At 49.3% G+C, this 27406-nt stretch overlaps 1 protein-coding gene across 1 annotated transcript; it reads left to right on the plus strand.

Annotated features, from left to right (window-relative positions):
* The first annotated feature begins 1598 nt into the window (after positions 1-1598).
* LOC144146205 (carbonic anhydrase 1-like) lies at positions 1599-26263 on the plus strand. Its single transcript, XM_077678169.1, has 6 exons — positions 1599-1602; positions 9912-10073; positions 13722-13870; positions 15761-15850; positions 19833-20057; positions 25702-26263. Exons 1-6 carry the CDS (start codon positions 1599-1601, stop codon positions 25951-25953), a joined length of 882 nt encoding a protein of 293 aa, XP_077534295.1. The 3' UTR covers positions 25954-26263.
* The last annotated feature ends 1143 nt before the right edge of the window (positions 26264-27406 follow it).

A 27406-nucleotide genomic window follows, 5' to 3' on the forward strand; every position in this document is an offset into this window, starting at 1 on the left:
TGGTGCAGTGCTAGCATCCAGCAGAAATGCGTATACTGTTGAAAATGCCTTTTTGCATCGCTTCTGAGTTAGTGTCTACGCCGTTGCGTTCTCCGTACGCTTATCAATCGGGCTACCTGATTCGTCTGAGCCTCCTGCTACAAGACGTCGATCTCAGCGTGCCATCATACGGAAGGATACACAACGTCAACGCCACGGGCGCGTCGATGTGCACGCAATGTACGCTTCGTTTGTTTTAACGGTGGAACAATCTTGAGGGAGTGGCTGCCGTTTATTCTTCTCGCGAGTCTGGCCTCAGCCAGGAATGAACGTGGGTTGTGGGTGGCCACATGTTTGCGAACTCCAAGGACTAAAGAAACGTGTAGATGGGTGGGATTTCTCATTTTAACAAGCCCCCCTGATAAACAATGATCGCTAACAAGTATGGCTTTCTCTTAAAGAGAGTGTGTCGTTCCTCAGTTTCCAGAAAAGAGTGATAAAACTATGCGGTAGCTGGCTTGGCATGAGTGTACTGTCATAAGTGTAAAGAACCTCCAAACTTCTGGTGGTGGGGGGGGGGGGGGGGGGGACGCGGAAGGGTTGTGCATGAGAAATACCTGGCCTAGCACGGTCACCGCACTCCTGCCAATGGCCGGCATATAAATTGATGATGTGGCTGAGAGTCGATGTGGCAATGTTTTTATAGCAAATGTTCTAATGCTAACACTTCGGAATGAAATAATTTAACGACAAAAATGACTGGCTTCCGATGTCGGATCGAATGCTGAATGCTTGTTTTGCTGTATTGCATGTTTTAAGGCACAGAGTGCTTCTCAGTACGCTTCTCAATATGCTCAAGTGCTTCTCAATATGCATGAACAGTCAAACTAGAATGCCTGTGCACGTTCCCATGTTCCCCGTTATGTAGCACCGTCGGCCTGACCGCAACCGATCGGAAAGTTGCGCTTCTAAATAAACTGATCAGGGGCATTGTTTGGGGGGAACATGTTGAATTGTTAGTACAACCTTTAGCATTTGTAATCAACCCGAAGAAACTAAGATACGTATCGTGCACTGCGTCACTTACACCATTCCTCCCTCCAACGCCCTCCAGGGATAATGACAGTATTGAAATAAAAATAGAAAAATGCATGAACACCTCTTATTTATGGGCCCAATGAACTCTTTCTCAAAATCTGTCCAACTGGCAATTTCGTTTGTGTCCTAGCTTAGCAACGGACCTCTGGTTGGTGCGATTGGCAAAGAAACTTGCATTGCGCCAGAAGGCCACGAAAATAATGATAGGAGCGGCTCTTAGACGTGAATCGTGTGATAAAGTTGTCCTCCTCCTCCTCCTCCTCCTCTCTCTATCTTTCTCCTCTCCCTCTTCCTCTACCTCATATCGTTTACTTAGTCTCCGCTCTTGCTCAACTCTCGCCCGAGCCGAACCTTGTAATCTACATGAAAAACGGAAGGCAAAAACGGAGTAACGCCGTTCAAATGCCCCTCGTGAGTACTGTTAGGAGAAAGGACAATTACGAAGACTGCGTCGCCAAGGAACGCGCTACCAACACTGTTTATTCACATCGATGCAAACCAGAAAGTGCCGGCTAATCCCCATGGGTGAGCTCGTGGCAATCCCAGAAGACAGAAAATTAAGCATTATGTGGCCTCCTCGAATACTACTAGTAGCAGCGACAGTATAAGGCAAAACAAGGAGGCGTGTTGTACACAATTGCATGATCGCGTTCTCCGTAGACGACTGGCCTCAGTTTCTTTGAACTTCTTACAAGATACACCGCCAAAAAAGCCGGTATTAAGAAAGTGGTGCCACGATTCAGTTCTACAGTCGAAGTGAAGAAAAGGTTTGAACTTTAACTGTGAGCGTAAATACTTAAACAATTAAACGGGCAGCACCTAATACAATTAGTTTGAAATGAAATTATTCGTTGGTGGGAATCATAGCTATCAACAACACCATTAATGTAGATGCGCAATTAGCAGACTTAAACAAACAACACGAAGGAGCGAGTCATACCAGAGCGATGTACAGAACAAAAAGTGCTGGTTAAAGTCGCCACGATCGTCAACGAAACAAGGGTTTTGAATTGTAAATACATTTAAATTTTGAAGTTGTAAAGTCAACAAAAAGCAGTGGATATTTTTCTAGAAAATCTTACGGACTTTTTGAACGATGGCAACAGAAGAGTTTGAGGATGGATAATTTTACAAAGGAGTGGCAACATAAGTAGGCGCCTTATTTCCGTAATTAGTGCATGAAGTAGGCAGCATGAACTTGTAGTTGGCTACAAACAAAGGACAACAGCATTTCGTAAAAGTTGAGGTTAGTGAATTTTTAAGATAGTTCTCCGTTTTGAAATTCAAATGGTAAAATGACAATACTAAAATAAATAACTCACAAACAGCTGAGATTTTTCTCACGGAGTAGAATATTTGCATTTGAGCATTGGGCGCTGTATATATTTGAGCTATCCTTTAATTTTGAATATTTTAAACAGGCAACACATAGCAGTGATACCTCATTCACCAAGAATTAGGACCACGAAACCCAAAAAGTAGAAGAGGAGGTTAAAAAGGCGAGAGAGACACGTAGGAACCTATATATCAATAAAAGTGGTGGCGACGAGTATGTAATACTTCCCACCAGACCCGAAACCCTAGACAAAAGATACCGGTATTCTGCATTATACTATATGGCTAGGCCGCGCTGTTACAACCCTGAAAGGCTGCCTGATACCAATCTCTTGGTTTGATAGCAGCCTGGAATACGATAAAAATCCAGTTTCTATGAATTGCCTTGTATCTAAGGCAAGAAGAAGCAACACAGACAAGCGCTTGTATGTGTAGCAGCTTCTCACCCGTAGTTTAATTGCGCTGTTTTCATTTACTGTATGTCTGTCGCCAGCTCGCCAAGCTACCCCACGCATAAAGCTTCATACTAATAATTAGTATTAAACTCAACCTGAACAGTAACTATAAAGCTGGATCGTTCGGTAAAGACGAAGAAGGCGAAGAGGTTAAAACAGAAGAAAAAGAATATGCGAAGGAAGGAAAAGAAGAGCAGAAATAAGGTCAAAATACACAAAGGGAGAAGAGAATAAAAACATAAGGTAAAATTCCGTTTCTCCAACCAAATGCAAAATATCACTTCTTGATATCAAGAAGTAATAAATCGGGTGATCAAAAGCCACAAGAAAAATTTACTCCTTAAGCAGTTAAAACTCGCATCATCATTGGCATCACAAGCGACAGGAGGATCACCCGGCATGCTTGTTCGACGTGTCCTGCGCACGTGGGTGGGTCGAATATCTTGATTTTATGCTGCGGACACCAATCGGTTGAGAAGTGTGGAGAAGGCGCGAAGGGGCCGTAATGTTTCTTCTCTCGATGAATCGCAGGCGTACGCGTTTATTCACCTCCTTATCATAGCGAACGATTCCACGGCTGAAAGGGTATTTGGTAAGCGATTTGCACCGTTTTTATTCCACCTTCCCGGCCCTTTCACCAATGCACTGGGTATAAGTAACGCAGTGTCTATTGTGTCATTCTACATCTCCTACAAGTTCGCGTGAGACGGCAGCGGGAACCCAGTCTGCTGCACTCGCCGAGTTATGGTGTTAGGAGTTGGGCTTATCTATTTCCTATTTCGTGTTGATTTTTTTCGCTGCTATGGGTGCCTATTAGCCCACTAATTATAGAATGGCCCATTAGACTGTCGATCGCAGCGTAAACAATCATTTATGGCGTCGTTTATTTGTGTCAGTTTCGGTTTCTACAAAACAAACGCGGAGCTGCCGCCCTGACAGGAGGGCTGTCGTGACGTCACCATTCCTGTCACACCGCGGCCGGTCTGAGTTCTGAGTGCGGTCTTTACCATCCCCACGCTCCCGGGCAGCATGACGTCAGTTCAAAAACCGTGACGTGTATACACGGCCAAGCAGCGAGCACCAGCCGCAGCCAGCGCGTCGGCTACGTCACGGGAGCTCCGACGTCGGCAGTTTGGGGCAAGGAGCAGACGATGTCATGCTGGCCCTCTCTGGGCTTTGTCGTGCGGGCAAAGATTAAAATGCGTTTAAAATATGTTATACCAGAGTCCTTCAATGCTACTCTGGTCATGAAACTCCCGACCAAGTTTCGTACGGGGACAAAGGCTACCGCGAGTGGCGCCACCGCAGATCGAGGGCATCGGGCGGCCGCCGCTGCTCTGTAGCCAGACCGGCAGGCAGGAACGCAGTAGCAGCATGCCCGTTCGCACCAAAGTTTTTCGCCACTCACAAAATGACAAGTCCATTTGAGCGGCCCACGACACGTAAAGCGAAAGCACACTGCTGATAAGGCGGCGAGCGTCTGTTTTATCTCACTCCCTGGTCCGTTCCCAGCCAAACGCGCTCTGACCACGCCCCCGGCTGCCATCCGATCAACACCAGCGCAGCGGCGCGGCAGCGTACGAAGCTCTCCCATAGCGTGATGGCGAAGTTTCACGACCAGAAAGGCATTGAAGGACTCTGGTTATACTGAACGGTTACGGTTAAAATTTGCTGAGAGGTATCTCCCGATAAAAATGAAGCATTTTACATAGTTTTCTCAGCTTTGAAATTTCGTGTCACTACTCCTTTAATAAGGATGCTGCTTGAGCAGTTAAACTGAGTTTACTACGATACGCCCACACGTGTACGTACCAATTGATCGCCCTCTCCGTTCTATTTCTTACTACCAGTCTCCCCAGTGACGGTAGCGCTCAACACGTCGCAAGGTTCTGGGGGTGCACACGTGCATCACTGGCTGACTCACGAAAGATTCATACGTAAGTCTTGCCACTCAGAGACGTGCACAGCAGTTTGGGCCGCTGTGCTATGATGTTGAAGGAATTGTTTGACCTACCAAGTAATGGGCCGGTCGCCAACCTCGTATAATCTCCTTTGCCGATATTGAGCAGTTCCCTAGTGCCGACTCCCGTGGGAATTCACATTATCTCATTTACCTATATCGAGAATGGTCCCAGGGTCAGTCAACACCCCTAAGGCTTGGCTTATCGGAAAAGGAGGGAATATCGCTTCAGTAAACAGCTCTTTTCGTGACGTGTGAGTGATATGTAAACACCCGCTCATTTCTCGTTTTCTCCTCTAGAAGCTCCCACGCGCAATGTCCCTGTGTACATGCACATTACTTGTACGGATATCCAGGTACCTTATACGAAATGAATTGGGCTATCGAGTCCCGACACCTGGTCGATAAGTGGGTCGGAAACTGATTCCAAGTGTCTTATTCCCGCAGGATGGTTTACTCAACACGCCACATTTAGGCCCCCGCACGCTGACACCTTGCAACGTATATATTTTTTTCTTTTTATCTGGTACTCAAACACCCGTGATGTCCTTAGTTTGCACGATGACCCGCTATAGTAATGCTTCATTTTCATCTGTTTGTTGTTTGCCATGGTCAGGCGGACAATATAAAAAAATACGAGTCGATTACGTGATATGATGTCAACAGAAAGCGCAGATAATGTAGTCGTTTTAGCGATACCGTAACAAAGCGGCCGGCTTGTTCAGGCGTGTTCGTATCGGTACATTCAATTCGCCAGGCGAATGCAAACGCTTGCTGTGCTGCGTATTAAAGGGGCCCTGCAACACTTCCGATAAACGCTTTCACCCTTTCCATCATGCCTGGAAGCACCGCGAAAACTGTAGTTATCGCCAGCACGGAGCGGCACTGCGTGATTTTCTCGTCGCAGCAGATGCGCCTTCCGGTTCGACCTTGCTTTTGTGGCTTTTTTTAAAAGTGACTATCAAACGCGTTCATTGCAGCAACTGAAGGGAAAAGGGCCAATAGCCGCTGCAGCGCTGTAATAGCGTAATACCAGCGGTCGAAGAACGCCAAGACCGGGACAAAGAGAAAAATCTTTTGAGTACGTTTTTAAGTTATCTGATCGTCACCAGGCAGTAATTATTGGCTGAGGTACTTTGCGGCCACCTAAGCTGTAAGTAGTGGATGTGATGACTGAATACGTTTTAGAGGTATATGAGATTTTGAAAACAATAGAAAAAAATTTTGCAGGGTCTCTTTAAACTCTCGGGTTTAGATATAGACTTTCTTATTCTTTGAGCCTTGATAACACCTTGGCGTGTCCCACGACGGGTTCATAGATAGCGACCTGCCCATAGTAGCTGGCGACAATGGGAGCAAGCGTGCTGAAAAAAATCCCGGGCCATCTCCGCTAACGGGAAACCTAAGGATGGACGAACCGTGCAGTGTTTAAATGTATTCTTGGCGGCTTGGCGTTTTTGCCAACAAAGACAAAACGTTTGAGGGGTAGGGAAATCACCTTTTTCTCATCTTTTTACGTGATAATAAAATACACTTATCCCCTTCCTCCCCCCGATCCAGTCATGCCCGTCGACCATTTTGTCGTCTGGAGAACCTTCTGAAATTCGCTGCTGTGGCTCGAGGGCTAAGCCGTTGCAATGTGTTCTTCAGCTCAAGGACGAGGGTGAGATCCCAGCCGCGGCGGCCGTTTTTCTAATAGAGGCGAAAAACAAAAACGCCCGTCTGTCGAGATGTCAGCCCATTTGAAATATATTTGGATGGTGAAAATTGACCTGCAGGGCTCCACTGACGGCACGCCTCACATCCAAAGTGTAGCTCTACCACGCGAAACCCTCATTTTTTTTTACCGAGAACCATGTAAACGCTGCAAAGGCCTTCTTCGCGAAATGTAAACAATACGCAGGCTCATGGAAAATTTATTGAGGCCATGCGACCTGTTAGTGACATTTCAACGCTAAGTGTTTTTCTTTTGTTTTATTCTGCTCCCAGAAAACTACAGGAAATGCAGGCTTTCCGATTGGAGCTATGGAACAGTACCTTTCTGCAAGAACTTCAACACAACCCATTTGTTGAGTGAGTGCTTTTTTCCGACCTCGCACCATAGCCAATAACTTTTGCGTCATGTTATGTTCCACGGGTCCGTTTTTACGCCGTCTTTCTGCGCACAAAAAGAAAAAAAAATGTTGGATTTATTGCTTCGATTCCTCCAAAGGTAAATAAATGCGAGGGCGTTTGTGCGTCGCTGAGTGTGTCGCTGAGTTAGGCCGTTGAGGTTATAAGGTTGCGCAGTAGCAGAGTCCTTCAGCTCTGCTACAGAGCAGCGGCGGCCGCACGATGCCCTCCGATCATTGAAGGACTCTGGCAGTAGTAAAGAAACGCTGTTTCGATGCATTATATCGTTTCTGACGTTTCGCTGCGTTGCGGTAGCCTTGTGCTTCGTGGGTAGCGAACTGGCGCAGCGGAATTGCTGCCGCCATGGTCCGCGTTACTGCGCATGCGCATGCGTTCAAGCGCGCGCTCCTTATTTCGCATATCATTTCTGAAGCATGTGCTATGGGACGCGTTGCATTGGATGGGGCAATGAAACTTGCTACTGGGATAGTTGAGTCAAAGCATTTAAAGACATGATTGCACTGAGTAAACAGAACAAAGGAAAGACGTGGTCTGTATAGCGTTACTTCAAGCGGGGTTACTTCTGACTCAGTTCTTCGTCTGTATAACACGAGTCGAGCCTACGCAGCTTGCTTCATAACATGTACAAATCACGTTTATAAAAAAACGCGGTTTTATGTCATTCCTAACGAAAAAAAAAATGCCGTTCAACTCAATGTGAAAGCTGTCGGAAGTGCAGAGCATTGATTCGCCATAATGGGCTATACCGCCGTTATCCGCTTACTGCTCCCACCCCATGCAATTCAGATTTCCGGCCTTCGCGGTGCTCGCGCGCCCCCTGCCTGAAACTGCGCCAGCGGGAGTTATGGATTGCATTGAATTGGATTAGATTGGCTTGGTTTGGCTTGGATTGGTTTTGGATTCTATTTCATTTGATTGGATTTGGATTGGATGATAAGCAGCAGTAAGCATGACATTCGACTAATCCTCGACAACCAGGAAAGCTAAGAATAACTAGCTGAACCTCAGCTCACGCTACGTATATCCTGGTATGGCCGCGTGGCTTTCGAAGCCTCTGGGTTACGCCGTGGGGAAGGGACCGTGACAGGCTACACCGTAACGCCGTGGCGACATGCTTGGTTCCAGCGAGCGAGCTAGGACGAGAAAGCGAGCGCCTAAAGTGCTCTGCACTTAAAAGTAAGCCCAGGTCCACCCAGTGTGAAATCTACTGACACAGCGGAGCTGTGGTTCTCTTTTGTCTGGCGAACATCAATGGGCGCTCGCCTAAGAACGGCAGCGCCATCGCCGTGCAAATTCTGTGTTTCGCGCAAACTAATCGACAGCTAAAAATGAGCGGCGTGAGGCTCCCTCCCCTAGCCGAAGGAAGAGGAACGTGCCTCTGCAAGACCGCTGCGCCCTCTATTGGTGGGTCTGGGAACCTGATCCTACCCCTGCGTGACGCACGACCTTCAGAAGACGGACAAAAAGTCTGGGCCTACAACAGCTCCGCGGCTAAAATTCATACTCTCACATGAAGAATGTCATCGACAGGTTCCTTAATATAATATGCCTCCAGTAATTTGCGGCCATTTGAGCCACGGCTTTTGGTTTTAGAAGCCGTTCGGTTTTTTCTACGGTCGATGGGAATTTAGTATGCCGTATTTGAACCATATTTCTGGCATGGCTTTTCTTTCGTGGTTTACGAATGACGGGGCGGTGAGGGGGAAGGAGGATAGGCGGGGCGGTCGCGCGATGGGTCATGTAGGGCTCTTCCACGAAAAAAAAAAAATTGGGCACAGCAGGCAAATGCTTATTGCAACTGTAGAAACCTAAAGTAGACGGAAACCATTCTTGTTTTTACATTTCCCGCATTTCTTGTTTTTACATTTCACGAATCAAGATATGAAACCCGCGAATGTAAAGCCCGAAATCCCGTTTGACAATCTTATTGAAAACTCACCGGTAGTTGTCCCAACATGTTGGTGTGACTCAGTCCTTTTGGGGAAGGCCACTGACGTGCGGTTGGGGTTTCTCTATTTTTAGCGTTGGCCGGTAACTGATAAGGCGCTAGCGCGAGTCTGACACGACAGACTTGCACTGGAGGCGTAAATGTAGGCGTACCAAATTTATCTGGAATAAAATGTTGAACCAATCAGGTTGGCTTTCCGTAAGACTTAAACGATATCAGGAAGACAGATGCTTTGTAGCAGAGTCATTGGTGACACATTATAGCATTCTGAGCAAACAAGCCACTGGGTTATTTGCTCGAATGAAGGCTACCGCAGCACGACAGGCTGATACGGACAGCGTAAAGTCGCGGACAATTTTCGCGGCTTTCCCGTTCACGACCAGGCGTAAGAGGACCCAGTTTATTTGCAAGTTACGGCTTAAGGCATATGCTGTTTTTTTTGTGTACTGTCTCAACCTTCTCATTTTCTCCGCTCTCCGCTGTTTTCTTTTTTGTAACACGCACTTAAGGAGACTCGACTGTTAACATTCCGATGGTACTTACTACTACAGGGCTCATGCGCTTAAAAAAACATCGTGCACCAATACGAAAAGCTTTAGAAATGCATATAGATGTGCCCAACGGCCTGGTTTCCTTATTTTTGTAATATGCTACTTCTGTACAGAAAAAAATAAAGCTGTCGCAAGGCAGACAACTAGCGCCATCTAATGAATACTAGAAAAACGAAAATGTGTTCATTGTTTACTTTTCTATCTCAGTGAAAAAATGACATATTTCTAAAAAAGCAAACTAAGCCGTTGGGAACGTTTTCATGTATCTGTAAAACTTTTTGTATCGGTACACGAACATTTTTAAGTCCGTTGGTGATAAATTAGGGAGTCCCACAGGAATGTGATCAGGTGAGTTCCCTTTAAGCCTATTCCAGACTTCTTTCTTGTAACGTGCCTTGGCTTCACTCCACCATATGCCCTGCCTTTTTCTTCTCCGACGAGGCGCGCTGCAGACTCGACCGAGTGGTCTCGCAGATATCCGTCATGCGGCGGCTCCCAGCAATCTCCCATCCATCTGCTGTTCGCCCACTCCACATTCCACCTCTTCGACCCCATCCAGTTTTTCAACTACGACTCCGAGATGCGGCTGGATGTCGAGATGGTCGGAACGACGCGTGAGTGCGCTCCCTTTTACAGCGCAGCTTTTAGGGGCATGCTCGTGCGTGACCGCGACTTTCGCGGCTTCATCACAGCGTGGTCGCTATGGAAACCACGGGAGCGGGCGCTGCTAGAGCGAGGTGGGAGGAGAGCCGTTGCTATGGTAACGCGGAGTGGGTAAGCTGTGAAATCGCTGTAGCCGCGCGCGCCGTGACTCGAGTAAAACATCGTTGGTGGGCGAAAGCACTCCATAATCATCTGGTTGCAGTAAGGATCACCTCTTCTCCTTTTTCAGCCTTTGAGGATTGCTTTTAGCTGCCTCTCTTTTTAACACAAAAGTGTTTTATTGCGGGATTCACGAATATTTTACTTACGTCATATCCGTCATAGAAGTGACGCCAGTACAACGAAGCAAGCGGCCTGTAAAGGGTGCACCCCTGCACACGGGGTCTTCTTTCGGGGAAGCAACCGTTAGTACTAAAGAAAGAGTACGCTATACTTCGGGTTGTTCATTTTCGGGTTTTATATTTTAACACGAAAGTGTTTTATGCCGGGATACATTAAGATTTGACGTCATATCCGTCACGGAAATGACGCCAGTACACTTTTGCCGAAGCGACCCGCCAGCAGGACTTCGCTCACCAAGCGCACCCACAAGACGGCCGCCGACCCGCAAACCATGCTAAGCGGCAGATTTCGCTGTACATTTCACTTTAGTGTTTTACCGGTTCCTATGACAAAGGAATCAGCGGGTTTTTTTCCTGTTCTCCCCCCTTCTTACTCGCTATCCCATTTTAGGGCCTTGATGGAGGCATAGGGCCATGTGTTCATTCATCAATTCTCATTTGATTGATTGATTGAGTGAGATTGATTGATTCATTGATACTGAGGTTCAACGCGCCAAAAATAAACAGGGGATGAGGCACGCCGTAATGGAGTGCTCCGGATTAATTTTGACACCTGGGAACCCTTAACGTGCACCGAAATCTCGAACACACGGGCGTTTTCGCTTTTCGCCTCCATCTGAAAAGCGGCCGCCGCGGCCGGGAATCAAACCCGCGTCCTTGGGCTCAGCAGCACAACGCCCTAAATTCTCATTTAAAGACTGCCTTGTACCTAAAGCAGTTATACCAATTTTATTGCAGACTTCAAAAAACGATCGAGATAGTAAAGAAAACCGGTGAAGCAGTGGCGACTCCCCAGTTACTTTTAGGTGATCTCTCTATGACGTCATAGAACCTCGCTTGTGTCAATGGCGGCCGCCGACCAAAAACCACCAGCAAGAAAGATGACTGGGTGATTGTAGTGTCCCTAGATAAGATACAGAGTACCGTCACTGAGGCACGCAAGTTAGCAACGGCGGCCATTTTGGTGTTTATCAGTGTTGCCAGATTGCCGCTTCTGCGGCCTCACCGGTAACGTGGACGAGGTAATTTGTAAACAACACCGCCGAAGACGCAGCAACACTGCATCTTCGAACACACTTCTGCAGCTGAAATGCTGTGAAGCGAGTTATCTTTGATCCGCATTCGGAACGACGCCGGTCGCGCGCAGCCGCAGAGCAGGGAGGACGAGCTGAGACTACTACAGTTGACCAACGGAAACCACATAAACAACAAAATGGCGGTGCCCATGAACAGTCGCAGTGTAAACAAGTGTCACGTGATGCGAACTGACCAATGATCACGGCGGCGGCACGGAACAATAGGAGAAAAGAGTGCCGATACTCTGTAACCTTATCCAGTGACACTAGGTGTTTGTAATGGGTCGTCTAGTTCCGTTTGATCGTATCACTTGAATGCTGAAGAGCAGTTAACACGCTGACAACTATGATTTTACTGCTGGCCTCTATTGCGTAACTGCTGCCCGTATTGCGTCACCGTAGGACAAATTGTGAAAGTTATTTATACTTCTTGCCTTTTTTGGTTAAAAATACGTTTTTCATGGCTGCGATAGAGCTAGTTTTCTTTTGTTTTTTTCAAATTGAACTAGGCTGTAGTTTACCTTGATGGCACCTTTAAGTATCGACTGTTGAAACCAGAAGAAGAAAGAAAAATCTTACGCTGCGCGGCTGCGGTGACATTTGCCCTTCCAACGAAGATCAGCCATTTTACAGCACCTTTGAAAAAAAGCAGAAATTAAGAAACATTGGGAATATTACGTAAAGTGCGCCCACTGCATCCTGAAGTTGCGTCTTTTTAGTTAGTAATTGAGTGTCGTCTTTTTGTCTTTCTTTCTCGCTTTTCGCTATTATCATATTTTCCTTCTGCTTTTTGTGAGTGTTTAGTATAAGCAAAAAAAAAAAAAAAATCCAATACACGCTGTGAAGGCGATTGGGAAGCAAAGCTTTAAACGACACCCACAACAACTGCCCATGCGGCGTCACTTGAATTCACACACGTGTCTCTACATAGAGCGAAACCAGATATTCTGCCAGCCGTTACCTGGAAAACGCGGGGGAGGCGTCCCGAACGCAGCAGCAGCGTCGGCAACGGCCGGGCTAGAGTGGCGGAAGCCGCCGCTGTAACCCGGCCGAGCGTCCGCAGAAAGAAAACGGAAATCAGCGTCTTTCGATGGGTGAGACAGCGGAACCAAGCCACCCTGATGTTCTAGCTCGGGCCTCGCCACTGCGCGACACAAGCGCAGACACCGAAACAGTTCGGCATGTCAGCGTAGCGATTTAAACTAGTTAGTTTTGTATGTTTGAGAATTGCGAGAAAGCTAAGAGAACTTTTATAATCGCTATTTATCAGAACCAGCTGCTCCTTTCGCCTTTTGGAATACCTCTTAAAACACAACCGAATTGGTATTCACCATTTTAGTAAACGGAGTCCCATTCGTGGCAAGCAGTGTGCAAAAGGTACCGTTTCTCTAGCGGCCAGATGTCTGTATGTGGTCTCTACATTTTGTTTTCCCGCCCGGCAAACCAATCGTAACGTATCTGGTGCTGCCGAACAATTGGTTAATCAAGCCGTGCGAAGGATTCGCGTTGTGGACGCGAAGCTGCTCCATAACAGCCCCCCCCCCTCCAGAAAAAAGGAAAAAGAAAGAAAACCGTCGCTGAAGCAGACGACAAAGCCGCGCCGCCAACACGAGGGGAACGGTGGGTAACCATTCGCCGCGCCATCTACACTGTGTTCCGTGAGTGAAAACCGCCCACCCCCTCCCGATACACGTTGGGAGTTTCTTGTCCCGAACGCAACAAAAGAACCGTGGTCTGGTAAAGCTAGGAAGCTTTGCTTTAAAAAGAAGAAAGCCCAGAGCACGTCGTGAAACGTAAAATCCTCAAGTGCAGGCGTACCCAGCTTGTCAGGTCGAACTGCCTGACGAAGCAGCGATCTAAGTGGGACTTCTAGTACGCTCCGAGTCTGCGCCAAACCTTCAGCGCATGCGCCAGCCGGGGAGCGCACAGAGAAAGAAGTTGCCGTTGGCGCAGCCTAGCCCAAGTTTACTATGGCCAGAGTTCTCCATGGTTTGAAACGTTGAAGGACTCTGATATGGACTAGCTGACGTGCCATCGACGTCTGCGCGGCCGCGCGCCACTCCGCCGGATAAGTCGTAGTATAAACGCGAGAACGGAATGCGCGGTTCCGTCCCGGACGTTACTTCTCCGGCTCATTCCGAAGGCACACGTGCCGTAGCAACTTTCTCACGCTTTCTCGCAGTGTTCTTCTACCCCTTCGGGCTGGACGTGGGTGTGTTCGGCGGTCCCCTCGAAGTCCCGTACAGCTTCTTCATGGGCACAATACACTTCGACAAAACATCGTTTGCCGGCTCAGAACACGCCATCGAGAAGAAGCGGTACGCCGCAGAGGTGCGTGGCGGTTCATCTGCACCTCTAAAGGCGGATTTATGGTGCGTGAGGGATGCCCCTCCCCTTCACCAAGGAGCGACCTGAGCTAACACCTCATCGTGCTCGTTATTGCGATGTGCGCAGACGTAGTGAAGTATAATGCATGTGTAGAGGGCACTGTAGGGCTCACACGGACAAATCTGTGTGTCTACTCCAGAGACGGTTGTCTCGGTGCCAATGGTAGCACTGTTGAAGTATTCTTCTTTAAGTATTAATGATAACCCTCATTGCACTTTCGTGGCCACTACATGAGTAACTAGAGGCCTTGTAGCTTCCCAGCGTCAGAACAATCTAAGCGCTGGAATTACGCGCAACTGTACGTCAACATTACTCTATCTTGCTGTATCGGAAGGAGAGTTTGAGAGCATTCTGCCATATACGATATCGGTTTGCCAGAGCCTAATATCCTCAATCCCTGGCGATGGGAAATTATAGCTGTATAATTCTTTTCAACGTGATATCATTATTCAATTCTGCGCTCACGTTTGGTTTTGAACTCACTCTGCAATGGGTACGGTCTCAAATTAATCACCGTTTCTGTGCGCGTCTTATCTAAAACATCTTTTGTTGTTTTTTAACAGCGAAGCTGTTTAGGGAATCGTAATTTTGCTATCCGCAGTTAAAACTACCAATAAAATGCCGAGCGCGCACGCGAGCGCGTGCCTCGCGCCGACGGCCCCCCGGCAGTTAAAAAAAAAATGCTGGGCGCTTGTGTGTGCGTTCCTTGCGACGATTGCCCAGCGTCCCCGGTGCACGTTTGTCAAGGCAAGCATACCCACTTAGTGAGATATGCAAAAGCATACCACTTAGTGTGATTGGCAAGGATTGCGGCAAGCATACCCACTAAGAAGATGGCCAGAAGATTGGCCACTAGGAAGATTGGCCAAAAAACGTCCGAACGGGGTTCCACTGTATGTATCCTCTCCCACCCTTTCTTCTCCCTTTCCTGCCTGCCTGTTTTCCCCCTCCCCAGACCCCACACCGGCAGGCGTTCCGGTGTCCACCATTAGGTGACACAAACTACACCTGCTGGTGTACTTTTCTTTCTGTGATAACAATAAATTCATTCATTCATTCATCGTCCACACATGAGGACGACACTTCGTTCTCTTTAGAGACAACTTTGGATCGTCTGCTCTCCGTGCGCATGCTATGACATTACACATACTAGCAGTTCTGCCTGTCGTCACCCATGCTTTTCTACAGAAGAAAGTTTGAACTCTTTGCGGGCCTGGGGGAATATGTAATCTTCTGTTGAGCAGTTATTGGAGAAACTTTTTAAGAATTATGAGCTGTGCAATGATCAATCAATCAATCAATCAATCAATCAATCAATCAATCAATCAATCAATCAATCAATCAATCAATCAATCAATCAATCAATCAATCAATCAATCGATTAATTAATCAATCAATCAATCAATCAATCCAATCAATCAATCAATCAAACATAATCAATATGTAAACTGATAAGACAATGAATACTCGTTAACTAATTCATTATCAGTGAGTCGGGCGCTTACCCAACTTGTCCAAATTAAAGTTCATTGTTATAGAGAGAGTACGGTGAGCTTTTTTAAGTGCACGTTTTTATAAAAATCCCCCTGCACTAGCCTGGTGGTACCACCTGGCCTTAGCCATTAACTCATTGTGCTTGTGGCACAAGAGGAAAGACTTCGACTCGCTGACAAAACGGATTTGAAAATCTACATTGTCCTCTTGTTCCAGCATTGATCAGTGTCCTGAGTTCCGCGTCCACGAGACACCTCGTCCGTTGTTTTTCATCTGCACCTCATGACCGTCATTGAAGCACCATGTACCGTTTCCCCTATACTCTCGTCGTTGGCGCAGGTGCAACTCGTCCACTCTACCGAGATCATGAGTGAGAACGACTGCCTCCGGGAAGCCAACGGACTGCTGGTTCTTGCCGTTCTCCTGGAGGTGAGTGTTGTGGAAACCACAAGACAAAGGGCCGGGACATGGGGAGGGAACGATGAATTCGATTTATATAACAATGACGGTAATGTTAGCTGGCGCGGGCATCGGATGACTTCTTTCTTTCACGACAGTGAGCACGGGACCACATAGACGGCAGAAAAGCACACGGGACGGGGACATCCTGCGCGCTAAAATACAGGCACGTTTTGTACAACTCCGGCTGATATTCGACAACACAACCGACCCGCTCATTAGCGTTTCAAAGCACTGTGCTGTGCGAGCACACTGTGACGCCCCTATATACTCCTGGCTGCAGCAGTGGTACATTTGTAACAGAAATAAGACGCAGGCATGCTCCCACATACAAAGTTGGCTGCATTCTCACAAATTACGGACTGTGCTTCACAACCGTGCGCCCAGGCGAAGCTGTCAGCGCCTTATAATGCAGGTTCAAACATCAAATTTGTTGCATTGGGCCAATAGTGTGCGCCATTCACCCACTCTTCTCGTGGTCTGGGACCCCTTCCAAAATACGCTATCTATCGCCGAGGACACCCAAGTACTAGTATTAGTTGTGGAGGTAAACGAAATAATGCCCAGTTCAATGCAAATGATTCTTCGGGTTTTCTGCTGCGTGATAATCATTTCCCAGTAAAACTCGAACATTGTTGGCCGCTGGACAATACACGTTTGCGGACATGTGACATGTGCTGTACTCCATAGACATTGGGAGCCTTAGGAGGCGTTTCACAGTCTGTAACCACGCTGCTGAGTGTCCCGCGCTAGGAAGGCGTCGCATTCAGTTGGTTCTTTCCTTTTCAAATCTTCCGCATTGACGGACCACCCCCCAAAGACAATCACCTCAATCCTCATCACTGCCCCCCCCCCCCCCCCCACCTCTTGAAATGAGGAGCCCCAGACCTTTCAGCCCATAGTAGCAATTCCGTGTCCCCTTCTCCTCATTAAGGTGAGGAAGAGTGACGTAGAAACCGCTCGCCACCCTTTTCTGCTCAGTGAGCCATTTATTCTTTAACATTAAAATATTTCCTCCACATGCCACCACCCCACATCAACACCGAGCATACTGAATAAGCCCATGAAGGCAAAATACAGCATTAATCAATTTGAAAGAACAAGCCTTTGGTAACTCACTCATATTCACCCCAGCCAGCAAGTACGTTTTTGAACCGAGAAAACGCCAAAATAGGTAGGACAACTTTTAAATTTCGCGCTACTCTGTCGTACTACAGGCAGTTGTGACGTTTTATTGGCTAGTACTAAAAACATAGTTTTGTAGCGTAAGCTACACTGGCCAAGGTTGAGCAGTTTCGTGTGGACCTTGAAAGGCCGTGCTGCGCAAGCGCGAGGAGCACTGGATTAGATTGGATTGGATTAGATTTGGATTGGATTGGATTAAATTGAATTTTATGGTATTGGATAGGAAATCCAATCCAATTGGAGTACAGGTGTGTAGACAATTGGGTCTGCACATTCGCCGGTCTGCTCATTCTAGAGAAGTGACGTCATAGCCGCGGCAGTCGCACTGGCGCCGGCGCGTGCCCAGCTGTGCGCCTCCGTTGCGCAGTTGCCAGGTCTGACGCTGCGCCGGAGAACATTGATAGCCGTTTCGCGTGGCTCCTGGAGAGCCGTGTTGCGCATGCGCCAGGAGCCATGACTGGACTGGACTGGATTGAATTAAACTTGGCTGGACTGGACGGGATTGGATTGGATTGGATTGGAAATCATTTTAGCAGCAGTAAGCATGATAATCAGATAATCCTAGACAATTAGGAAACCTAGGAATAACCAGCCGACCCTTAGCTCACGCTGCGTATATCCTGGCATAGCCGAGCCAAGTCACTGCTATTTTTTTTATCGTGTAACCCAACCTTGGCATTGAAGTGGCATGATCAAACGAAACGGCAGGCCCTGTACAACCGGCCAGTTGTGTTTCTTGGCGCTGGCTTAGGTTGGCCGCCGCCACTCGCACCTACAAGATTCTGTGACATCGTAGGGAAATCGCCAGAAAGTGGCTGGCGATTCACCACTGCTGTGTCTGTTTTCCTGAATATCCCGATTATTAGTCGAAGTTTGCGATAAAACTGGTGTCATTTTTATCGTGACAATGCAATATTTTTAATAAACCGAACTTGTGTTTTGTCTTCATGGCCCCTTTAACCATCATTACGGGCTCTCAACAAGCATGTCCCTGTATCAAGCCGGCCTTGCACCAACCCAGGCCCTTCCTGTCCTGCAACGCCTTCCGGAAGACGTAGACGTTACCATCTTATGGACACCAGGTCATACTGGCCTTGCAGGAGATGAGGCGGTTCATGCCGCAGTTCGCGAAATCTTCACGGGGGTGCTCTCATCCGCAAGAATCCACACTGCCGGGTGTCCAAACGCTACCCTTCAAGTCTTACTAACTCCGCTGGATTCTACTTCTTCCTCGCGTACTACGCAAACACCAGAAGAATGTACCTTCCCCCACATCACACTCTATCCAACCACCAAGCACACATCGATCGGCGTCCACAGGCAAATAGAAGGGGAAGGGGGAGAGGGCAGTTTCGCACTAGTGGCACGAAGACTGGGTAAACAGCGAAGCTGGTGCCCCCTGGTAGCTTGTTCCTGGTTCGGCTAAGGTTATGCGTGGTCATGTTTGGAGGCTGGACCAAGTTTTCTGCGTGGCTATGATTCGAGACTCGGTTGTTGTGGTTAGCCCTGGTCTGGTGTCGCCATTAGCCCCCCAAAGAGCAATGAACACGAGGTCACTAAAATATGTACAATGTACGCGTACCCACCAGCTTTTCTGTGAAATTTCAAAAGTAGCGCAAAGGCATGAGCATTTGCTCAAATATTTAACAGCGAAGCTGTTTAGCAAATCGTAACTTATCGTGTCCGCAGTTAAAGATACCAAGAAATTTCCGAGCGCGCGCACGTGTGCGCGGGTTTCGCGGTGATCGCCCGGCAAGAATAGCACGCACGCAGAAATAAAAGGGTGTGGGACACCTTCATTTGTAGGTTGTTCACGTTTATTTCGCTTTTCGATGCAAATATAAGGCTGATGTGCGACAAATAAATAAGAAAAAAAGTGACAAGAATAAAAATACGAAGACGCGTCTGACTTCTGATCCCTGTATTCGGCCATGGCAGGCCGTAGTTCCGGCAATGTGTCCGAGCCGCCCAAGTCTAGAATCGGTGGCAAGAGCTGCTGAGCGCCTCTGCCTGCACATTGTCTCTATAATACTCACACGCGCATTCTCGCTGATCTCACACCTTTAAGGGCGAGACACGTGTCCGGAGAACGACGCGTTCCCGCACGCCACATTTCCCTTTGCAAAAATTGGTCCTGTAGCCTTCATGCGCGTTCCTCAACGCTGCCGGGCCGTTTTCCGGAGAGGGGAAAAACAAAAATTTGTGGTTGATTCCTCTGTCATAGGAATCGGTAAAACACGAAAGTGAAGTGTGCAGCGAAATCTGGAGCTGAGCATGATTTGCGGGTCGGCGGCTGTCTTGTTGGTGTGCTTGGCGAATGACGTCCTGCTGGCGGGTCGCTTCGGCAAAGGTGTACTGGCGTCATTTCCATGAAGAATTTGACGTCAGTGAAATCTTGGTGTATCTCTGCATTAAAGAATTTTGTGTTAAAATATAACATCCGAAAGCGAACAACCGTAAATGTAACGTACTTTTTTGTTCTAAAGGTTGCTTCCCCGCAGGAAGACTCTGTGTGCAGGGGTGCATCCTTTACAGGCCGCTTACTTCGTTGTACTGGTGTCACTTCCGTGACGGATATGACGTCAGTGAAATGTTTGTGTACCCCGAATAAAACACTTTCGCGTTGAAAAGGCGTGTTTAAACGCGTCGTTCTCCGGACATGTGTCTCGCCTTTTACACCCGCGTGCAATGCGCTGGAAATGAGGAGGTGCACGGAGAGGTAGCGGGCTTTGTGAGAGACAAGTAGGCGCTGTTCTCTCTCCGCCAGGAGGTGGCCGAGGACAACCCGGAGCTGGCGACGTTCCTGGCGGCCCTGCAGGAGCTGCAGGTGTCGGGCGGCACGCAGTCTGCGCCCGAGTTCCTGCTGGCGTCTCTGTTACCGAGCAGCACACTCGAGTACTACGTCTACCCGGGCTCGCTCCCCTTCCCGCCATGCACCGAGCGCACCATCAACGTGGTCTTCGCCACGCCCCTGCCCATCGGCCGCAAACAGGTGGGCGGGCACGTGCGTCCTTGCCTCGCCATGTTGCTGTTATACGAAGGGGTTGCTGTAGCAAATATCGATAAAAAACATAACGTGCGGAGTGTTGATTGATTGTGGGCTTTAAGCACTGAAGGTATACTCCTGGGTCATGAAGTGCACCGTGGAGGAGGGCTCCGGATTGATTTTGACCACCGCCGAAATTTCGAGACATTCGCTTTCGGCTCCATTAGAAAAAAACAGCCACCGCAGGCGGGATCGAACCCACGGCCTTGAGCTCTGCAGCAAGCCTTAAACACTGAGCCATGGCGGTGGGTCACGTGCAGCGTCGTGGTCTTGAGACAGCGCCGTAGAAAGAGAGAGAAAGAGAGATAGAGCACGCATGAGGGTGGGAGAGGGAGACCCGAAGAGACCTGCAAATATTTCTGTGTTCAGGTGAAAATATTGCGGCGAGACCGACATGCCAATCGTACCGGCAGAGTTCAGACGGGTTCACTGTTCAGGTACGTCAAAACATGCTATGGACAAGACTGAGAATTCTTTGCTGGGGAGGTTGCCCCACAAAGTGGGCTACGATGTCCCCCATGAATTTCTATTAAGCACGCTATTGAGATAGCCCGACGGAGCCCTAATGCAATGGAGAAGCAGTTCGGCGGCATGACGTAACAGTACTTGTTTTAGGGGCGAAGCCCCTTAGGACCTTGGGCTGTCGTCGTCTGATGTCGTCATAGCATCATGAAGTCACGGTACTAAAACACCCGGACACTCGTTTTCTAACACCTCCCGCTAGATCGTTTCATCTCTGTGGGAAAAGCGCGTACTAAAAGAGCACACCGTGACACCCGTTTTCAACACCTCGCGATAGCACGCTTCATGCTTCGAAGATCAGAGACTTACAGCCAAGCTGCATACCTCTACCCCCCAACGGTTTCATCTCCGTTGGCAAAAACGCCAAGGCGCCAAGAATACACGTATCCAGTGCATATTTCGCCCCTCCCCAGGTTTCACGTTAATGGAGATGGCCCGGGATTTTTATTAGTGTCAGCAGAAGAAACTGCCTTAAAAATTCTTGGTTTAGCGCTGCACTTGGGGCTGCATCTTGCGTCTGGCGCTTTCCACACTACTCGATGTAGCACCTGTCGATGATGGCGAGTCGGAGTTACGAAAAGCTGCGGCTTCTGCAGACGCCTTGTTCTCTGTGTGGAAGCCGGCTCATCAGGAATAATAGAAGTGCAGAAAAAATTCCCTCGCACTTCCCCGAGGGGGAGAGTGTGTAAGTGCGAATGCACGGTTGTTGATTGCGCGATTACGGTGGATATCGTGATCTTGGAGTGGAGAGGAGGCGCCCAACACCCGCAGTCACTGAGCGGAGAGAGGAGGAGGAGAGTAGCGCCCGCCGTTACGGCGAGGGCTACACGAGCGCCCTCACGCGTCGGAATGCGGAGCGCCCGCTACGCGAGCGAGAGCTCTCCCGCCCGAAGTGGAGAGGAGGCGCCCAACACCCGCAGTCACTGAGCGGAGAGAGGAGGAGGAGAGTAGCGCGCGCCCATCTTCCCCCGTTGCTAGGGAAGACGAGGAGGAAGACGAGGAGCGCGTGCACCCGCAGCTGTTGCTATGCGGACGACGGCGGCGGACGATTCAGGCTCGCTTAAGAAGTGCATTCGCACTTAATATACTAGAGTGCTAACTAGCGCTGCAGTTGCAGGCCGGCATGAGAATGATCGGAAGAGAAAACATTCGCGTCCCAATCAAAGAAATTCACCGGCCATTCCACTCTGTGAACGTGGTTGACCAGCGAAGCTGCGTGTGGTAGGGGATGTTAACACGGTGCTTCCCTGTCGAGTATGTGCCGGGCTTTCATATCTACGGTCAGGTCAATATCGAAGGACAGCATTTCGCGCACGTTGCAGTTCGAGCCGAAATGACGATGAAAGGTCGACTCAAGTTCCCATTAGTTTTCAGTTCGATCGCGGAGTTGCGGGAGGAGAGGAGGAATGCCGGAGAGGAGATGGGCGTCGGAGAGGAGAAGAGGAATGCCTCGCATACTACTCAGGGTTCCCCTACGGGAAGATGACGACGGTGGTTGAACGCAAAGCTATCTCGTGATGGATTCTTTGGTTGGCCAATCCCTAGGGGCATCCTGCCACAATCATCATCAGCGGTGCCTGGCCAGGCATGAGCAGTGTGGATATGGACGTCGCACAACGGCGCCCACACAACGGCGGTGGGAACAGGCTCGACCATAAGCTGCTTCGCATCTAAAAAGTCTGTTTGGTATCCTTGAACTCTTGAAAGATGGCACCTCTACGCCGAAGGCGCTTTGAAGCATTATTTGACTCCCAATATGGATCTCCGGTTATCGCTCGTCGCTTAGGTGTGGTCTCGCGAGCACAATCCGCGGACGCCGATTTAGTATTGGTCCGCTGTCGACGTTCACACTCCCGTCGCTGTTACATTGGCGAAGGCGTCCCCTAACCGAAGTCCGTTGCCTCCGTCATGTAGTGGCAGCGTGACGGACGAGCGGCGAGGCGAAGCAGCTGCCTTGGTGTTGCCGAAAAAATGCCGAAGGCAAAACCTAACTGGTTTACTGCATGACGAGGGATGAACAGCGATAATACAGGAACAGCATCCTTCTGGGTGGCTTACACCATGACTCTTACAAAGCAACAGCAGGATACAATTCTGGCAATCGTATGAATTGTACGCTCGGAAGAAACGCATATTTATCCCCAGAAGCGCTTACGTTCAAACACCTTCGCACACGGCTCCAACACAGTGCAGACACACAAAAACACTCTTTGCCGGGTTCGTGAGAGCCGGGAGTAGCGGCGCACTTTGAGACTGGGAGGACTGAGAGAGGCGGGAGAGATCTCAGGGGCGGCTTCCGCCCGCAAACGTACGTCTCTACACGCAGGACACTTTTTTAGATTGCGACTGCATCTCATTCACTCGCCTTGTCCCTCCATACGGCGTTGTTGTTCTCCGTCCACACCCCTCCCCCATTCTCCTCGCCGCGCGAGCTGCGCTCTCCGCCGCTCACCCCCTCTCCTCTCCGGTAGCGAACACTCTCTAGCGAGGGTCATTGGATTGGATTGGATTGGCTTGGCTTGGCTTGGCTTGGCTTGGATTGGATTAGATTGGATTGCATTGGATTGTATTTTTATTGGATTGGATTAAAGTGGATTGTGTTGGATTGTGTTGCGTCATAGCCGCGCCACGTTGCGTCATAGCCGCGGCAGGGGGTTCACGGCACGTTTCACGCGATGGGAGAATCAACCTAACGGAAACAACAACGGAACCCCCTATGCGTCGCATCTACACAGGGGTTCCCGCGAGGGGAGGTGGGAGTAATTTTTGTATTTTGCAACTGCCGCTGCTTGAGTCAAGCCTGGCTAGCCTAGCGCGGCGGGTGCTTGTCTCAACATGTTCCAGGAAGGCGGGCTTTCCACAAAGCGCAGGAGAACTTCACCAAACTACATCAACTTGCAGCCCGCACGAACAGGGTAGCGGCGCGCTGAATACCCGCCGCGGGGGTGGCTCAGTGGCTAAGGCGTTGCGCTGTTGAGCGCGAGGACGCGAGTTCGATTCCCGGCCGCGGTGGCCGCTTGTCTGATGGAAGCGAAAAGCAAAAAACGCTCGTGTGTACGAGATTTCAGCGCACGTTAAAGATCCCCAGCTGGTCAAAATCAACCCGGAGCCCTCTCCTACGGCGGGCCTCATCGCCTGCGTTGTGTGGGCGCGTTAAAACCGACAATCAATCAATCAATCAATGAATCAATTAATCAATGAATGAATCAATCAATCAATCAATCAATCAATCAATCGATCGATCGATCGATTGATGAATGAATGAATGAATGAATCAATCAATCAATCAGTCAGTCAGTCAGTCGATCAATCAATCAATCAATCAATCAATCAATCAATCAATCAATCAATAAATCAATCAATCAATCAATCAATCAGCAATCAGTCAGACAGTCAGTCGACTAATCAATCGATCAATCAATCGATCGAGCAATAAATAAGTCAATCAATCAATCAATCAATCAATCAATCAATCAACCAATCAACCGATCAATCAACCAACCAACCGATCAATCAATCAATCAATCAATCAATCAATCAATCAATCAATCAATCAATCAATCAATCAATCAATAAGCGGCGCGCTGAATCGGAACAAGACCCTGTTTGCGTCGCATTTTAACTGCGGAGCTCTTGTTACTGGCCGTAATTTTTGCGTTCGTGCGTACCGGAAACTCCCCGCGAGGAACGCTATCGCGTAGGCGTCGCGCAGCTGTCGCAATACCCACTATACAACGGAAAGACACGTGATAGCGGTCGAAGGAACACTCGAGGAAAGCTTGCGCATGCGCTCGGTATTGTGGGAGAGCCTTTCGCGCGGGAGCTCACGTTGTCGTGCGCATGCGCACGGTATCGTACAAGAGACCTCATGAGCAGCGTTGTTGCAACCGTGTCATCCCAGCGCTGACACCAGTTGTTGAGACCGGGAGGGCCGACTCGAGCCGAGCTCTGTCGCCTCCGACATACGCGTGGTAGCGTGGTCTAAAGCGAGCGGCCAGCCGCTGTTGCAGCCGTGAAGAAGTCCAGAAGCCGTAGGCTAACGTAACTGTTTCTTTCATAGCGAGAGGTGAGCTGAAGCCAAAGAACAATGCCCCGACGGGCGAGGTAACAGTACAGGACTCGAGCAGAGTGACAGCATGGATTCACTGCTCAAACAGGAAGGGGTTACAGCGCTTGGGCGGCTTCTATTTATACCCGAAAGCGGTAACGGTCAAAACGCCAAGCGGCAGCACGCCACGAACGTCACAGACACACACAACGCTCGTTCCAGAGTTCGTGAGCAGTCGATAGCCTCGGCGCACGTTGAGTCTGAGAGAGAGGAGAGGGGAGGACTCCGCTGCGATCGCGGGGCCTTTGTGTCCTTGAAGAGCGTTGAGACGAGCCTCGCCGGCAGCCGACGAAATTTTGAAACGGATACTCAGGCTTGTCCCGGCATGAAAACACGAGTCACCGACACGGTGGGTCTTGTTTTTGAAGGCGCACGTAGTGGCTTCACCGCACAGCCGAGGAGTGATGCGGGAAAGTACGGCGGCGGGCCGATTCGTAACAGCGTCTTCGCAGTTCTCGGCATGGCGCGGCCGCGGATAGTTTGCATGAACTAGGCAGAGGCCGCGATCCGAAAGGCAGGTAGTGCTACTGAAATTAACTTCTTGTCCGTCATTGCTCAGCTACAACAGCTTCGTGATTCAAGTCTTGTGCATAAGTGGAAGCTTCCGCAGATTTTTTCACCATGGAGAGGCTTCTCCCTTCTAAATAAATCCATTCATTCATGAAGAGGCTTCACCGCGCAAACACGATGTGGGAAAGCCAGCTTATAAAGAGCAAGCTTACATCGATCGTCGTGATTCGGCTTCACTTTTAAAAGAAATGCATTGCCGGGAAAATCCTTTTCTGGGCGCAATATAACTCATCCTATTTTAAACTATGAAGGCCTACGGACTTTATCGGCATAAGATTGCGCTTTGCGAACTGGCTTTCCCACATTGTGTCGTTCCGCGCAGACGCCATAACGTCCTGCAACCTAGCCGTAGACGTCGGTCTAAAAAAAACTTCTTAACGGGGGTCGCAGCTTGCGGAACTCCAGAAACTGCGTTGGAATCTGGGCCAGGACGATACGTGTCAAGGCCTGGTCGCCGGCAACGTGCGGCCCGTGCATAGAGTAGCCGCCGTCAAGTCGCTGCGCACCGTCTTCCGCTCCTTCTTCTCCCTTCAATTCTCTCGCAAGGCCGCAGGATACCACGAGTGCGCCACCACCGGCCTCCTGACCGCTGCGACAGCACTCGCACATTTAACCTGCAGGGGCATCCTTCTGCGGCCTTAGCATGCATCGTCCTCAATCGTCGTGGCTGGACGCTACTGCATACGCGAAGCTTCAGCCTTTCCGACCGACCTTCGTGAGCAGGCATTTCCTTTAGACACCTGCCGAGTGTAATTTGGGCTCCGAGGGCCAGCACTTCACATTTATGACTGATTGCCACGCTGGGAGTACTACGAACCCACTGATTTATCAAGATGGCTGGCGCCGGGAGCCCAGCGTTGTCCGGACTCGACTGCAATTCGTTCTCCCCCATTCTTTTTTCTTTTGCGTTTGGGTGGCCAACTTTGTACACGAAAGATATTGTAGTCTCTCATCGTGTGACTTAAAAATAATTATATATTTTTGGTAGACTGAATAATAAACGCGTTTCAAACTCCCGCTCCCTCGTTTCACTACAGCCTGCGTCAGAAACAACGAATTTCTACAGGCAGTGACGACGCAGCTGCAGAGCGCTCAGAAAACGTGTTTATGCCGGTGTGAGTAGGCTATCGAGCGCCTAGCCAGGACCCACATCTGTGTGCACATGGATCATAGAGCGGGAACTGGCGCAATTCCGTTGGCACCACAGGGGAAAGAAAAGCCTGGGAGAGGCCCTGACGTCGCTTCTACTAAGGCCGGAAACGCCTTTTGCGGAGTCCGCCCTTTTTAACACGAATCACAAAGATTACACTTACGCCATATCCGCCACGAAGTGACGTCCAGTACAACGCAGCAAGCGGCCTGTAAAGAGTGCACCCCTGCACACAGTGTCTTCTTGCGCGGAAGCAACCTTCAGAACTAGAGAGTACGTTATACTTTGCGTTGTTCGTTTTCAGGCTTTATATTTAAACACAAAGTGTTATATGCCGAGATACACCAAGATTCCACTTACGTCATATCCGCCGCGGAAATGACGCCAGTGCACCTTTGCTGAAGCGACCCGCCAGCAGGACGTCGCTCGCCAAGCACACCCGCAAGACAGCCGCCGACACGCAAGTCATGCTCAGCTGTAGATTTCGTTGCACACTTCACTTTCGTGTTTTACCGATTCCTATGACAGAGTAATCAACCGCAGGGTTTTTGCCTGTATTTTGCGTGCACTCTCCAACTTTTCTGCCTTCACTTGCTCCACTGTCGCCTGCTTTGTCTGCGGCTGCGGACCGTTGGCTATCGACTGGTCCGCGAAGCGACGCAGGACGTCGGTGGGCTGGCCTTCGGCGCCGTTGCTAGGACGCGGTTGCTAGTGGCCTCCGATGAGCGGTAAAAAAGCCGTGTGACTTTCTCCACGCTCCTCCCAATGCGCCGGTGACTGCCGGGGCGTCTCCTAAGCTTTTATTTTTACCATGGTTGGTACCAAATCATCTTTATCACGTGACTTTACACGCCGGGAGCACTTAGGTGCCGCTAGAGTGCCCCCAGAGGAGCAGTGTTGTGCGTACATCCGCCATCTTGAGTCCCAAATTCGTGTGTGAAAGCC

This window comes from Haemaphysalis longicornis, unplaced genomic scaffold (assembly GCF_048455015.1).
Source record: "Haemaphysalis longicornis isolate Haplotype H1 unplaced genomic scaffold, Haemaphysalis longicornis Haplotype H1 scaffold_7, whole genome shotgun sequence".
Taxonomy (NCBI): Eukaryota; Metazoa; Arthropoda; class Arachnida; order Ixodida; family Ixodidae; genus Haemaphysalis; species Haemaphysalis longicornis.

What these genes read in the sequence shown, in the direction of transcription:
- LOC144146205 (XM_077678169.1), top strand. An exon ending in AGAAGCGGTACGCCGCAGAG is followed by an intron (nt 13,871 to 15,760) that starts GTGCGTGGCGGT and finishes TCGTTGGCGCAG; the next exon opens with GTGCAACTCGTCCACTCTAC. An exon ending in TTCTTGCCGTTCTCCTGGAG is followed by an intron (nt 15,851 to 19,832) that starts GTGAGTGTTGTG and finishes TCTCTCCGCCAG; the next exon opens with GAGGTGGCCGAGGACAACCC.